Source organism: Cyrtonyx montezumae, unplaced genomic scaffold (genome assembly GCF_038088225.1).
Source record: "Cyrtonyx montezumae isolate F1298 unplaced genomic scaffold, pur_monq_1.0 scaffold_6, whole genome shotgun sequence".
In the NCBI taxonomy this organism is placed as follows: domain Eukaryota; kingdom Metazoa; phylum Chordata; class Aves; order Galliformes; family Odontophoridae; genus Cyrtonyx; species Cyrtonyx montezumae.
The window spans coordinates 11860156-11872682 of NW_027072067.1; the positions used below are offsets into that span (position 1 = coordinate 11860156).

Genomic DNA, 12527 nt, shown 5'->3' on the forward strand with positions numbered 1-12527 from the left:
CTCTGGGGGTATTTTTGGAATTAAACTACCTAAAGAGAATATTCATCTAAGAAATCCATATGGTAAGAAAGAAGGGAAGAATTGCTACCACTGAAGAGGAAAATCTCACTTTGCTACCATTCTTCAATTTAAATCTTTTGAAAATTCTCTTACTTCCCTCATTAGAGTCTTACTTTTAAAATCCTATGCAGTTAGGGGTTTGTTTTAATCATTTGTTCACTTCATGGTCTAGTCTGTGCAGATATTCTGTTTGTCTACAGACAGAGAATGGTACTACTTTTCAAATCATGTGACACTCACTACTGGAAATTCAAAATCATCCAGATTGAGTGGTGAATTTAGCATTAATTCCCTTCTAAAGAGAATTTTTCCACAACTTCTGTCCCCATCCCTTCAGGGAACCTCACAACCTCATATTTCTAGCCCAGACTTCATTATCCAGGTCTTCATTTCCATTCATCAGTGCCTTGGAGCCTTTGATATTCTCAGTCAGGATGGTGTCATGCCCATCAATCACTGGGCTGTTTCTAAATTCCCTGTTTTCTTTCATCTCTTTCAGCCTTCAAAAACCCTCAGCAACTGCACACGAGTGAGTCTTACTGCTCTCTTTGTACCTGTTGTAGTCTCCACAGAAATAAACAGTAGGCAGTACTTTCAGAGCAACCTATGTATGTATTAAGGGCAGGTCTAAAGATACATCAGGAACCAGCTCCTTTTGGAGCTGTAAGCACAGAAGACAAAGAGCAGTATGATATATGTAATGAACACAAGTGAGGTCCTGATAGAAAAAAGAATTTTATAAAGGAAATTGGAACCTTAGGGCTGTATCTGTTAGTTCTGTCACAGAAAACACAGGCCTGGCTAAGTGACTGTAAAGAACATTAGAAAAATTCAAGGCTGGTTTTGAAAAGGTTTTTAAAGGAAAGAGTAAGAATTATTATTTAGAATATTTGGAATTTAGAGCAGGCAACAAAAGCTAACAAAGGGCTTTATGTGGTGGTTGGCATAAGTCAAACAGTCTGGATGCCCCAGCTGCTTCCCAGCTGCTGTAAGGGCCACTATAGTCATAGCTTTGCAAATATTCAGTATTAACATCCCACAAGCCCCAGTCCAACCTAAATATAGTACCATAATAGAAAGAAAATGTTGAGCTGAAAACAGACATACTAGCCTTAAAACTACTGGAATTTGCTGCAATATTACACATGCTCCAACCAAATATTAGTGCAGTTCTCAAAGCACTTTCAAGAGACTGCTGTACTGCATCAAATCATTTCTGGGCATCCCACAGGCTTTCACAAAAATCACGGTTCTTAAGAGTAAAGCAAACAAGACCATTTGCTCGTGTTCCAGTGCAAACCATTCTTCTAAAACTTGCTTCTTCCATGTCTTTTTTACTTGAAATTCTAAATTCATTTAGAGCTAAGACATTTTTGCATTTCTCAAATGCCAGCTTTTTTTTTTTTTTCATTGTTTTAAGAGAGAAAAAGGTAGCCTCCAACACTCCATCAAACAGAGACTTACATCTGCCAGCCTGCAGGGAAAGCAGGCTGAGGCATCAGGAGTGCTGCAGTTGGTGAATTTAATCCTTCTGATGCAATCAGGCTGTAGTGTGATCTGATTACATTTAATGACTCAGACCTGAAGTCCAGTACTCCATGTCCAGGGACAAGTAGACAAATAGTACAGAAGAGCTCCTGTGGGCTTAAATAAACCCTACACTCCACAGTTCTGGTAAAGATTTCTCAGGAATGAAAGCCAGGTGGATTGATTTAACATAGCATTAAAAAACATCTGGGAAAGAAAAACGTGTACATCAAAAAATAATGGTTATGCAATCTTCTCAGTGTAAAATAATTAGTGGAGTGTGTGTCACACAAAATTTCTGCACGTATTCCTACACTGCCACCCTCAGCCTCAATTTCTCATTTCTTTAGGTGAACCTGTAATTGGCAAACAGGACATGGATAATAGCTGAGGTGCTGAGCTGACAGAGACTTCAACGCAGCTGCAAAATAGAGTATGTGTTCATATGTGTTAGCACAATGGATACTTGCTGTGCAATATTATCTTGTCTCTACAGATAAATTAGTTGCATCATGCTCCTGCCAGCTTGATTTGTTTAGCCTTTACAGAGCACAGAGTGCACAGAATTTCTTGTGATTGAATCTCACATAAAAGGTAAACCTGAGAGTTTATTCTGTGCTACGCTATACATCCACCAGGGCAGCTGGAGCATTTGCTGACTTGATGTTGGAGAGAAGGCTATAAAATATACCAGGGAAAATCTTGAAACGTCACTCACTTGACATAGCAATAAGAAGTCTGCATTAAGATGCAGAGCTGATTTCCCTGATCCATGAAATTGCCTGGCTATTTAAGGCATTCTCAGACAGAACCAGTATGAAACTCCACTCCTGGTAGAAGGACACTGTAGGCTTTGCATTCACTAAGAAAAACAGAGCTCAAAATTGCAGATATAAATATTCTTAAGATAGGACCTAAAAGCAATTTCCTTCGTTTCTCAAGTTGGAAGAAATAAGGATTCAAAACACATTTAATGCTGGAAGATGGCTATGCTTGCTGACCCATTGCTTAGAGATATTCAGGCTCTCTATTGTGAGTTGGTGCAAGAACCTCATACAATAATGCACCAAGCGTGCAAGTCTGTGAGCACCTCTACACAGAGGGACATTTGTCCCTGTCATAAGTAGGCATCAGGGCTAGACTGCGCACAAAGTAGGCAGCTGTGGAATATTTTGTATTTCTTTATGGTCCGAGACCTGGAATGTGATTCCTTAGCAATGTATTCTTTCCAATCATGAAACACTGAGAAAAGTGCCATCTACACTTCCAGAGCAATAGTGAACTGAGGATCAGGGTTTATTCCAAAGACAAACACACAGTTGTCATTAATGGGAGAATTTGGAAGGACCATGAGCTTTCCTGAATTGCCATTCTGCAGACTCTGATATCTTAGATTCAAAGGCAGACAGTATCCACAAAGAAAGGAGCACAACAACTGCAGAACTACCTGTTAGAAGATGAACAGGTTCCAGTTAGATAACTAGTAATGTTTCTGTACAGGTACTATTGCATTATGACTATATGAAAGCTGCATACACCAGCAGGTTTCACACTATCACAGTAAGGATCTAACACTGTCAAACAATCTTTCACTGTTGATTCTATCCAAAAATCACACTGAAAGGTAATCTTTAAACCTGGTGCATGGACTTATAATTTCAGGCATTTATATAGCAAAGAAAACCAAAGATGTACTCAAACAGCAGTCCAGTGTTTTTCCTGTTTTTCCTGGACATGGATCACCATTCCTCCTTGCTGAAAAAGAATTTCATAATCTTTTTCATATAAAATTTCTCACACAGCTTTTTCTTTCTGCCAAGCTGATAGCTCTTCCATTTTGCAGTGAAGTTTTGCAACAATCAGTTTAACAGCCAGCACTCTTCCTGTTTCCTCTAATTCTGTTCCTATAGAGCACATGCCAATGTTTATACAGGTATATGGAATTATACAAAACACAAATAGAAAAGACTCTTGAAGCCATCTGGTATGTGCCCTCATTCAAAGCTAGATCAGCTACACCTAATTAGCTCCTGACACATGCTTGCCTATGCTATTGAAACAGAGCTGCACAAACTCCCTTGGATACTTATTTTGATGCTTTGCTATTCTTACTATTAGAATGTTTTTCTAATATTAAGTCTGTTCCAGAAATTTTAATTACAAGTTCCCTTAGAGGAAACCTGGATTACAGTGAAGAAGAAAAACAAATTCATAATCACATGATGCATTGAATTCAAAGTTCATAAATTACTTGTTGATCATATAGGTGTTTTTTTCAAACTTCTTGATTCAAAGGAATTTAAGTAGAACCAGCTATTTATGTACCCTCCCTATTGTTCACTTTAAATAAGATCTTGATCATAGTAATTTCTTCCCCAATTCCAGTTTTGAAAGCTCTAAGCTCTCTGAAGAAAATAGTTGTTGGCATTTTCAGATGATAAACATCCTAAAGTGATGATAAATTACAGTGTTGCCCAATGATGCAGAAAAGTAGAGAAATGCAAACTGTTAACCTCTGGTTTAGGAACACACAGACTTTATTACGGAGTCTAGGGGTTTACAGCTGTAAGAGTGGGTCATTTTCATCTCACTGCTCATTAAAATTGTGAGATGGAAGAGCTAAGGGTGGGTATACCATTTGCATGATACTGGACAGATTAATACTCTTTGTCTCCAGCATAAATACGCAATTATATATAATTTCTTCCCTTTTTAGGATCTATAGAAGCATGTCGTATTGTCCACAGTCACACAAGATGGCAGTTTTTGCATCTGGTTTTGTTCATTCAGCATATTTTCTCACATTTTAATATAATCATCCCCATAAACCCTTTTTTATGCAGGAAAAAAATACTTGTCCAAGATAGTAAAAGAAATCCTGCGATCCATTTGCTAAGACAGGTTGGTGTTTATTAACAAAACTTATTCATGGAAGTATTTAAACACTTTCACACACCAAAATGCATTCCCAGTGAAACCCACCCAATACATTCTAAGCCATGACCTGAAGAATCTATTTTATTGCAGTACTGCAGTAAATTGTATTACACTCCTTTATCACTGCTCAGTTTTCCAAAGCTTGAGGATTTTCTAATTTCTTCTTTTCTCTCCCTATCACCTCCCTGCTAAATATTCAAAGCAGACAACAAAAAGGCACAGGAAAAATAAGGTCAATACAGCAAATTGGAAAGAAGTAAAATGTTTCTATATGCTATCATTTGGTTGTTAGAGTTATCTTAATCAACCCAAACAGCTTATTTGAGCCATCTAATCTGATTTTACAAAGTACTAAACCATAGCCATATTTGAGTTTCCTTTGATTCCAAATGTAAAAAATAGCCTTTATCTAATATTTAGGCATACAATCTAACTACACATGCATTTGCATTATGAGGCAGTGAAACATGGCTAGAGAGCCATCTTGGATGTTATCTGTGTTATTACTCAAGTAGAGAGTATAATCATAAATCCTTTTCTCCTCCATCCCCCTCCTTTTTGTTTTTTTTTTTTTTTTTTTTTCAGAAGTACACTTAAAATCTGTTTTTAAGCTTCACTGGCTCCATTACATTTGAACTTCTGTGACAAGAATGTGACATGAATATTTAGAGAGAAAGTACAGACAAAAGGTGTATTTTCATAACGTGGTTCAGTTTAACTGTTCCAATAATTAGCTACAACTCATTAGGCAATAAAAAGACAAAGAGATTAGGAACAGAAGGGCAATATTTTCTTCCACAAAATAAACAAAAAACTTAAAAAGATGCCTTTCTATGGCTTTCCTTGCAAAATACACCAACAGTTTGGAAAAGGTATTTTCATCATTGAAAACTTCAGTCTAGAAAAAAAACAACTGCAAACATCTTCCTGTGCAATTTCAATAAAAAGCATTTACAGCTATTGCACACTTGGGATCTTTTGATCCCAAGGATAACATAATGGTACAGCAATGGTCTGCAGATGACTAGCTTTGATTTTTTTATTAGTTCTTATAATTGTCTCTTAATTTGTATTCTGCATAATAAGCACTCACCTTCACCGTTTGTCCAGCTTCAGGGCCATCCTGTAAGCAAAGGGAAAAGTGTCAGGTTAGGGGAACTAACAAGGATCACACAGAGGGATTCAGAAATATCACTCATTAATCATTTACATCCAATTTCACTGTATGGTAATTTAGTATATTCTCCAGAGGACCCTTGAACCCAAAGTTTTCAGACTTGGGCCTTTCCTCATCAGGCCACAGCAAACTGAGATGTATCTCAGACCACAAAAGCCACAGTTGTTAATTTTCATGCTTTCAGATTATATTTTTGAATACTAGCAATAGGTTTCTGATCCTTGTGAATATAAAATCAGACGTGTAAGTGAGAGTTTAATCAAAGCATGCTTTCTTAAAGTCTTATTCTAATAAAATGATACGTTTTAAATAGTGTTCTTTTTTGGAATACAAACCCAGCACTAATCTAATAGGTCAGAACTGATAACATATTTACATAGCCACTTCTCTCTACCTGCACATGAAAAGGGGCAAGTAGGAAAGCAGAAATTCCCTTTTTCCATCCCAAGCAGTAGGTTACCTTCTCTAGAAGATCAATCCCCTATCACCATGCTTCCCCTCCGCTCACTTCCTGTAATTGTTATTTTGCATTTATTACCTCCTCAAGTTTGAATGTCCATTTTGTACTGGCTTAAGGAAGAAGGCTGGAAGTCCGCTAAAACAAACCATTAAACCACTTTTGGACCGGTTTACAAACCTGAATTGTGATGGTGAGTGAGGTGGCACAGAAGTGTTTCTCCACTGCATTGCCAACCCTCTGCGCCGTACGAAATAAGTCAGCCACCTCCTCAGGACACAGGTCACGGAAGCGCTCCACCGGCCGCAGAGGGCAAACGAGAACATCTGAAGGTGGGATTGTCAAGGCACAAACACAAATCTGAGCGACCCAGAAGGACAAGAGTCTCACCCTCCCGTTCATAACCAGTTTCTGATCACCTCTGAATTACAGTAACTCCTTCCACTCTGAGGGTTACAGCAACTAAAACATGAGGCTAAATACATCTGATCATACGATGCTTGGTTCAGAAGTTTCCCCTAGCCCCTCACATGACTGAAATAAGGTTGATATGCTACTAATTAACGCATCTAAAGGAAAGCAAAATTTTCACGAACAAAAACAATTTTGATCTACACACAGAATTGCTAGAATAGAGCATCTTTGTATGTAAGAGACATTCCTTTCTGTGTTTAAAACTGGGTTAAAGCTAAAGGATTTTAAGGTGGGTTTGTGTTTGTGACCTGAGACAGCACTTCTACAGTGCTTTTCCACATATGTAATAAGCTTATTTAAAAATCTTGATCTAACACCTCTAATTTTACATATATAAAAGTGAAAAACTGACACTACACTGGTAATAGCAAGGACTGTTTAGGAAAGATTTCTTCACAGGAAGAGTGGTGAGGCACTGGCACAGGCTGCCCAGGGAGGTGGGGGAGTCACCACCCCCAGAGGTGTTCAAAGACCACGGAGATGTGGCTCTGAGGGATGTGGTCAGTGGGCATGGTGAGGTTGGGCTTAAAAGCCTTCATGGCCTTTTCCAACCTTAATGATTCCACGATTCTACAAATGCTCACCTGTCATAGACACTATATAATGTTAGAAACACAGTAAGATATTTCAGACTTCTCCCTGTTAAGTTTTAGGCATTGTTTACAACACCACAAATACTTTGATTTCATCCTACCTTGGTAACAGTGCTTCATGACTCAGTGAAATGAAGCTATAAAGTAAATAATGGAAAGTACACAAACGCTATTCACAGTCACCTACCCTGCTGCGTGCACAGAAATTAATAATTGCTATGCTTCCTCACTTGAAAGTCAGTTTTGTAACATTATTAATAGTGTCCAGAATTCTTTTCAGAGCTTCAGTTGTGTAAATCTGACAAGAAAGCACGAGGGACTTGCTTCTAATTTCTGTTCCCTGCAGACAGATTTTTTTTTTCTGATATACAGTTTGTGTTTGCATTATGTTCTTACAGTCACCTTTAACACCCGCTGAACTCTCATGACCAAAGGCAATGAAAATTAACATCTTGTTTTTTTAGTATTAAAATGAGTGCTCAAAGGACTATTTGAAGAAAATTAAGCTCCATGCCTTGTATTACAGTAACATTTATTTTTACTGCATCTTAAAGCCTGCAGCTATTCAGGAACATTCTCCATGTTCCAAGAAGTGCAACTAGGAGATGCTCTGTAGTTGTAACAGGTTCACAAAGAGGTTATGCTGACATGACTTAAGATGCCTCAAGAACCTCAGGAGACATTTGAAGCAGGAATGACTAACACTTGCAAACGATGTTTTATTTCCACAAACAGAGATATGTTTGCAGTCACCAAGCTTATCATTGGAATCTCAATTGAAATTCAGGTGGGAGGGGAAAACAGGCATTTTCTGGAAGCAAAGAAGCAGGGGCAGGTTTTGATAACTTTTTAGAGTCCAGATAATCTTGTAATGGATATTTGCTTAACTACGAGCAGATTTTTCCAGCAAGCCCTACAGCTAGCACCTCTCTTTGCTCCCAACAGAAGCCTGGCCCCAGCTGTGGGCATTAATCTGCTTTGAGAACTTGGCCCTCCCTCACTCAGTACAAAAACAGCTATGCCACCACTTCTTGTTTCTTCTTTTTATAACTCATGGTATTAAAATACTTTAAGGAAAGAGAAATACATATTTAGCAAACAGGTACTTAGAAATGAACCAATCTTGTCTGGGGAAAAAGAAAAAAGTCTCATTTTGTGGATTTTTAGTTCTAGGAGACTATGTCTCTTGGTGAGCTACTGGGCATAAAAGAGCTCCTGTAATTTATTTGTGCCTTCCCAGCACACTGTGCAAAGCATCTCCGTAAAGGATGCTATTGGCTGAACTCAGGGCCCAAGGGAAGAGCTGGAAACTTGCTTGGCAGACCTGATTTCCATACCAGGAATAAAGGAATAGAAAAACTAATTAATTCTACTCATAAAAAGGAAATCCATGTCAACAGTAAAACAGGAAAAAGGACATTCGTTTAATCTGAGTTCATTTTTCAAAAGGAGAGAAGGGAAGCTTTTACCCTTAGGGCATCTGATACTTAAGTAGATAATTATCCTTCTTCTGCAGCACTGCTTTATTATCATGGGTCAACGAACCATTTATAAATGAAGAATTTCCCCTCACTTACCTCTAGCAAAACTGCTGCTTACATTAAGACAATTTCCTTTCCTCCTCTAGAATTCCTCGCTCCCTCTCAGACCTGCTCACGCCTCACCAGCAGTTGTTTGTTCTCCAGCTAGCTCAGGGCCACGGCCACAGGTATGAATTTTTTGCATTAATCATAGTTTCCACAGCCGTATATTAACACTGGAGTACTTGTCACTGTGATGCATTGCAAAAACCAAGGGCTAAACACCCTTGTGAGAGTTCACTCCCAAAGCATGCAGCAAAGGGAGCACAAGCAGTGCTTATTCTGTTGCTGACCAAGGCAAGACATCTGTTTTCTCTTCTTAATTTCATCACTAATCTGTTCTGACATTTGTGCAAGTTGTCTCTGTACCTGTCTCTCTCCTCTTCCACTCTTTATCTGCCTTATCTGCTCAGATAGTGTTTGCCAGTTGGTGCAGTGGACGTTTTCTTATTACACTATGAGGCTCTCTGCTGTTGTGGGGCTGTGTGATGCTCCCGCATTATTGAACGATATTCCCAGAAACCACGTCCTTCTGAAAAAAGGAGTTTCACTTCCTCCCTACATTACCAAGGCTCATTTACAACTCAAACTAGATTTAACCATATTTCTGTCTTTGAATGTGATAAATAATTCAAAGGCACAATCACACACTGGAGCATCGTTACTGAACTTTCCATCACTTCAAAATAATTCTACAAAGAATAATGATAGAAATTCTGAATCAGAGCTAAATTAACATGAGAATGTAATTAGGACAACATTCAAGTTATATTTAACTATGAATATATAAAAAGGCAAATGTTAGAATGAATTCATGGTTTTGAGGTCATTAGGAAAACAACCGTTCACTGCAACTTTGAGTCATAGATTTTAACTGCAGTTTTCAACACTCGGAGAGTTTATAACATTGTATCCTGGTCAGATTTTCATCTGGGTAAGTGTTCTATTCATCTCAAAAGTACTCCTAAATTTCAAATCAGATAAACTGTTTGTTGCTTTCTACAATTACCCTCTGCAAACACTGCTGTGAAACTACTGAGATGCTTCAGGTGACTGTGTATTAATGATGAGAGTGAGAGCATGTCCATACCTCTGTGTACGTGCAATCACTCCTATAACAGCAGCAGCTGATGCCTCAGGGCATCCAGATGCTGTAGAAGGACGGGAGCCTTCCCTATGCCCTGTGTCACATCTGCTAGCCAGGGGGATGGCTGCATTGTCTTAGGGCATCAAAAATGGTTGCAGGTGCCTACGGCTGAGCGACAGCCTCCATCTCTTCAGAGCAGCCCAGCAGGATGAGGGGCTGATTCCTGGCAGACGTGCTACCATACTGAAGGCAGCATTCTGCCTTTGGAGAATTGGGACTTCATGTTTCCTTTCCCTAACCACCATAATTAATAATTTCATGATTTCTCCATTCATTCTGAACTGCTACTGACTGATGAAGTTTCTATTTCTAAGCTTTGACATGCACAGCTGTTGTTTCCTTCAAATTCTCTGAGTCAGTCCACATCATTAGAGTGCATGCAATTTAATATGTCAACTTCTCCATCCTAAGGAACAGAAAACCTTTACACCTCATTGCAATTTGTGTAAGTTCCTCCCCAGATCTCTCAGGAGTCTCTCAGCAGCCTTACTTTCCTGTCCTGGTATCTAAATATGCATACGCAAATCAATATGCACGTCCTCTTGCACACTAAAAGCTTCATTAATGATTTATTAAACAATTAGGAATGTCAGTATTTTCCAAAAACTGGCAGTAGACAGGGCTAAAGCTCCAGCTGCATTAGTGGAAGCGTGGAGTCATGAAGTATCAGTAAAACAAAAGTGGTTCAGACCCGCTACCCTCAAACCACCAATCTCAAATTGAGCTGAAACTCAAGGATGACCTGCAACTATAGCTTGTCCTTACATATTGGGCACAGCAGCCCACACTCCACATAACCTTGAAGAGGTTGTTTAATGCACTAAAGTCTGCAAACCTTCTCCATAATTCAAATTAGCAGCCTTTGCCTTTCTCCCAGTGTTTGTATTATTAAGTTTGTAACCTGTTTGGAAAAGCCCAGACTCATGGCCAAGAAAGCACAGCTCAAGTCTCTGCACACCAGCAGAGAGCCAGGATGCTGAAACACGTGTCAGCTCTCAGCACTCAATGTCAAGGTTGTACACATTTCAGTAAATCTCTTTCACTATTTCATTGACTTTTTAGACCACAGTAACTGGAGCCCTTGGAGACTGGCATTCAGAAGGATTTACTGCTATGGATACCTGGCTGGACACAGCCAAAGCTATGCTCAGTTTTACCAAGCACAAATTCCCCATATGCTTCTATGTTTTAAGGATATATTCACATAGGAGACAATGGGTCACTAAAGAAAAGCAATCATTCACAAACCACAAAATGGCATTTTGTTGATCACACAGAGAAGACTTCAGATTCCAGAAGAAATGCAAAACACATGGCCAGTATGCTGACCATTTTAAGGCACTTTTCCTAGTAGACATGTTGGAGGCCAAAACTCAAAGGCACAGTAGTCACTTCCATTGGCTTTATCTGAATTAGATCTTTGAAGTCCAAATTGCTGCAATTCTGTATCTAAGGTCTAATCCAGATTCCTTACTCCCCTTAGTGGGATTCTGATTGGCCCTATAAAGACCCTGTGACAAATTTTCACACACAACTATCCAGTTATATAAATTCTGAAGTTCAGAAATTTTGGGAAGGTGGTCTTCGACATTAGGGGTCAAAAAAAGAGTAAGAAAAACAAACAAACAAAAACTAATAACAAAAAGGACAAAATACCAAAAAGGCAAACATAAGAGACTAAAACTTCCTTTTATGTGAGAAGTTTTAGAACTTAACACAGCTTCTTCCTGTCTCTATTTTGCTATATAGAAAAAGTACTTTCAATTTAGACTTCTGTTTTCTTATTTCAAATTTCAAACAGAACAAGTCAAAGCTTTATAAAGGGAAAAAAAAAAAGATCTGCAGGTACAGACTTTCTAATAATAGGAGTAAAGTTTTTTTTTCCTTTTTTTCCTTTTTTTTTAGAGGAGACAGTTAAAAACACTAAAAACTGACAAGCTTCCTAACAAGCAAGGCTTTAGAAGAACAAAGTAACATGAAGAAAAAGGTAGAAGGCCTAAAACTGAAAGGGTAGTTGCCTCTTTATGAGCATACTGGGTTTGGCCAAGGCTGTTAGTTTTCTAAACAACTTGCTACAGAAGGTTTTAACTTAGGAAAATGATTTTCAGCGTGGTCAGGAATCCAGGTACTGAGAAATACTACTGTTGTACTGGAGACCTTAAGAAAGACTCTTACAAATAAAAGTTTCCCCTCTAATAGCAGGACAAGACTCAGAAATCTCAAAACCCCTCACCATTTTAAAGGTGGAAGTAGGAAAAATAACCAAGCTCACTCAAATGTTTTGAAAATTTCGAAAATTCCAAATCCTTTTAATACCATTTTCATTAATAATATATATTTGGAAAACTCACGAAAAATGATTTTGTCATTAATATGTCGGCTTTGACTAACCAGTTTGCAATACAGTCTGCAGCACCGTGGATACCATGTCTTTCTAAGAGGAGAAGGCATTTGAAAGAGGTGCAGGAATTGTGTCCTTTGAGCATAGGGCTGCTCAGCAGCCAGGCCAGCTCTCACTTTGGTGAGGAGATGGGACCTGGACACAGCTGCTGGGAGCACAGGGGTGAGAAGAACC

The 12527-nt window shown here is 38.7% G+C and overlaps 1 protein-coding gene across 2 annotated transcripts in view; it reads right to left on the minus strand.

Annotated features, from left to right (window-relative positions):
- FHIT (fragile histidine triad diadenosine triphosphatase) overlaps positions 1-12527 on the minus strand; it is a 378484-nt gene that overhangs the window by 123922 nt on the left and 242035 nt on the right. For both annotated transcript variants that reach the window (XM_065749905.1, XM_065749904.1), the window contains exons 2-3: positions 6339-6484; positions 5618-5647 (exon numbers count right to left, since the gene is read on the minus strand). In XM_065749905.1, coding sequence (XP_065605977.1) covers positions 5618-5647; positions 6339-6484 — 176 coding nt within the window. The remainder of the gene's footprint in view (positions 1-5617; positions 5648-6338; positions 6485-12527) is intronic.